The sequence below is a fragment of the Dipteris shenzhenensis genome, chromosome 27, assembly GCF_047967505.1.
Source record: "Dipteris shenzhenensis isolate YYH24624 ecotype China chromosome 27, Dip_SZ_1.0, whole genome shotgun sequence".
NCBI classification, from domain to species: Eukaryota; Viridiplantae; Streptophyta; class Polypodiopsida; order Gleicheniales; family Dipteridaceae; genus Dipteris; species Dipteris shenzhenensis.
This window is the reverse complement of record NC_141622.1, coordinates 19,977,878-19,980,247: the sequence shown is the minus strand read 5'-3', so window position 1 is coordinate 19,980,247 and position 2,370 is coordinate 19,977,878. Positions and strand designations below refer to the sequence as shown.

At 45.5% G+C, this 2,370-nt stretch overlaps 1 protein-coding gene across 1 annotated transcript; it reads left to right on the top strand.

Annotated features, from left to right (window-relative positions):
• Positions 1 to 535: 535 nt before the first annotated feature.
• On the top strand, positions 536 to 1,999 carry LOC147884002 (arogenate dehydratase/prephenate dehydratase 6, chloroplastic-like). The gene has a single exon (XM_087399080.1). It carries the CDS (start codon positions 578 to 580, stop codon positions 1,691 to 1,693), a length of 1,116 nt encoding a protein of 371 aa, XP_087255206.1. The 5' UTR covers positions 536 to 577; the 3' UTR covers positions 1,694 to 1,999.
• The last annotated feature ends 371 nt before the right edge of the window (positions 2,000 to 2,370 follow it).

Here is a 2,370-nt window from a genome sequence, read left to right as displayed (position 1 = left end):
TGGGGCACGAGGGTTATACTTTTCTAAATGTCTTTCTTGGGTTAGACCCTTCCAAAGTGTCTTTCTTCATTTGTTTTTTGTTGGAGAGTATGACTCTATGATACTTTTCAAGAAGGCAACAAGTACAATGTAATGCTTAGACTTGGTTATACTTTCCAAGAAGGCAACAAGTACAATGTAATGCTTAGACTTGGTTATACTTTTCAATAATGTAACACTAACAATGCAATGACTAGACTTGGTCAACAAAATGAGAACACAAGAAGGCAACAAGTACAATGTAATGCTTAGACTTGGTTATACTTTTCAATAATGTAACACTAACAATGCAATGACTAGACTTGGTCAACAAAATGAGAACACAAGACTAGTCAAAGCCACAGCTTGTCTTCTAAAGGGAACACTCTATCGTAAAGGAACACAATCGCTATTGTCCCTCGCTCTGTCCCTCGCTCGCTTAACCCTCTTGGTGATTGTGGTCTCTCTCTCTCTCTCTCTCTCTCTCGTCAACCACCTCACAAGTTCACGTAGAGCATAGCTCGCATTTGATCTCCTGCAGCTTAGCTTTTGCGTATACATGGCTCTAATTCAATCCCCTTCCCAAACTCCTCCCTCGCCTCCCCTCCTTCCCGGTGGAGGAGGACGCCATCGCATCAGAGCCCAGCTTCAAAGCTTGCCCATCGGTAGAGATAGCCTCGGCAGATCTTTCACCTTTAACTTGCCTAGCCCTAAGTCCACTCAACCCGCCAGCCCGGCCGCCCTGCTCTTGGAGTCCCTGCGTACACCAGAATTGCGCACTCCAAGTCGGAAGTCGGCTTCTCCCCTCGGCAAAGCACAATCGGGCAATTCTCGTCCAGAGACAGACTGGCTGCCCGCGGACAAAACTGAGACGGTGCTGCACCTTGAAAAATGCCTTGAAGCTTCTTCCAGTGCTAAGGAGCCTTTAAGCATCGCACCTCAACTCAGATCTGCTGATTCTGCTTTTGGCGTAGCTTGCAATGGAAGCCCAAGTGCGCGCGCTGTGTCGAAAGTGTACCCTGACTCCTACACGATCCCGTGTCAACAATTCGAAGGTCTTTTCTTTGCAGTTCAGTCCCGGAATGCAGATCGAGCTCTTCTGCCGGTTGAAAGCACGCTTGATGGAACCAATCACCGAGCTTACGACCTGCTCTTACGGCATAACCTGCATATTGTCGGGGAGATTGAGTGGCCGGCAGTCCAGGAATGCGTGACGATTTCCGGTGTGGAAGTTCTTCCTGGCATCGGCAGGGACGTCGATGTGATTAACCGATTTTGGGTCCTCGGAAGAGAACCCATTATGCCAAAACACGAAGACCGCTTCAAGACCACAGTGGCGTTGGTCCTTGCAGACGGGCTGAGGAACCTGTACAAGGTTCTTGCAGTCTTTGCACTTCGAGACATTAAGGTGACGAAGCTGGAGAGCAGACCTTGGAGGAACAAACCGCTTCGAACGGTGGAGAGGGGTGAAGGTGGTGTGGCAAACTACTTCGAGTATGTGGTGTTCATCGATTTTGAGGCGTCCCTTGCAAATCGGTGTACCCAGAATGCGCTCGCACAGCTACAACAGCATTCCTCATTTCTAAGAGTGCTTGGTAGCTATCCAACCATAGACAGAAGCATGACGACTCAGCGAAGCTGCGCCCCTGCACATAATCCAGCACTCCGGCATTAGGTGTTTCCATTCCATATCAGGAATACGAAACACTGAGTCTGAAGATCCTGCTGGTTTTTTTTCTTGAAATGGATTCACTTCCTGTCACGTTAACAAGAAGCTCTTTGAAACCAACCCATTTTTAGAAGCAGAGAACTTGTAGCTGCGAAAGCTGAGGGCAATTACCTTCAAATCTGAAATAGACACAGCACATAAATTCTTATGCAACCACTTCACTCAGTCCCTCCAAAAAGAGCAACTACCAACGTCAATGACGATGTATGTCATGTTTACATAAGGGTCAACATGGATGGTTTTCTTTAGCTCCCCAAGTATCAAATTCCATATTGCTTACAAACTATAATGATTTGTCTTACTCTACCTCAGTTGATTAGCTTGTTTGTGATGCAATTCTTAGGAGATTTCCACCATAGGATTTGCTCATTGGAGCGGAGTCTCCAATAGTTTGATATATCTGTAGATGCAAGGAATTCAACTCTTGACCATCTTTATCAAAGGCTAACTAAGGATATCATCGAAGCTCACTACAATTAACCAAGGTTTGTTACCACTCACAGTAGACAATCTCTTGACTCAAAGTTTTTGTATCGTCTTTTCTTCATTAAAAATCCCTTATAAACAAGAAAACTAGAAAAACACTCCCCAAAAAAAACTTTCCCTTTTTCTTTAATGAAAAG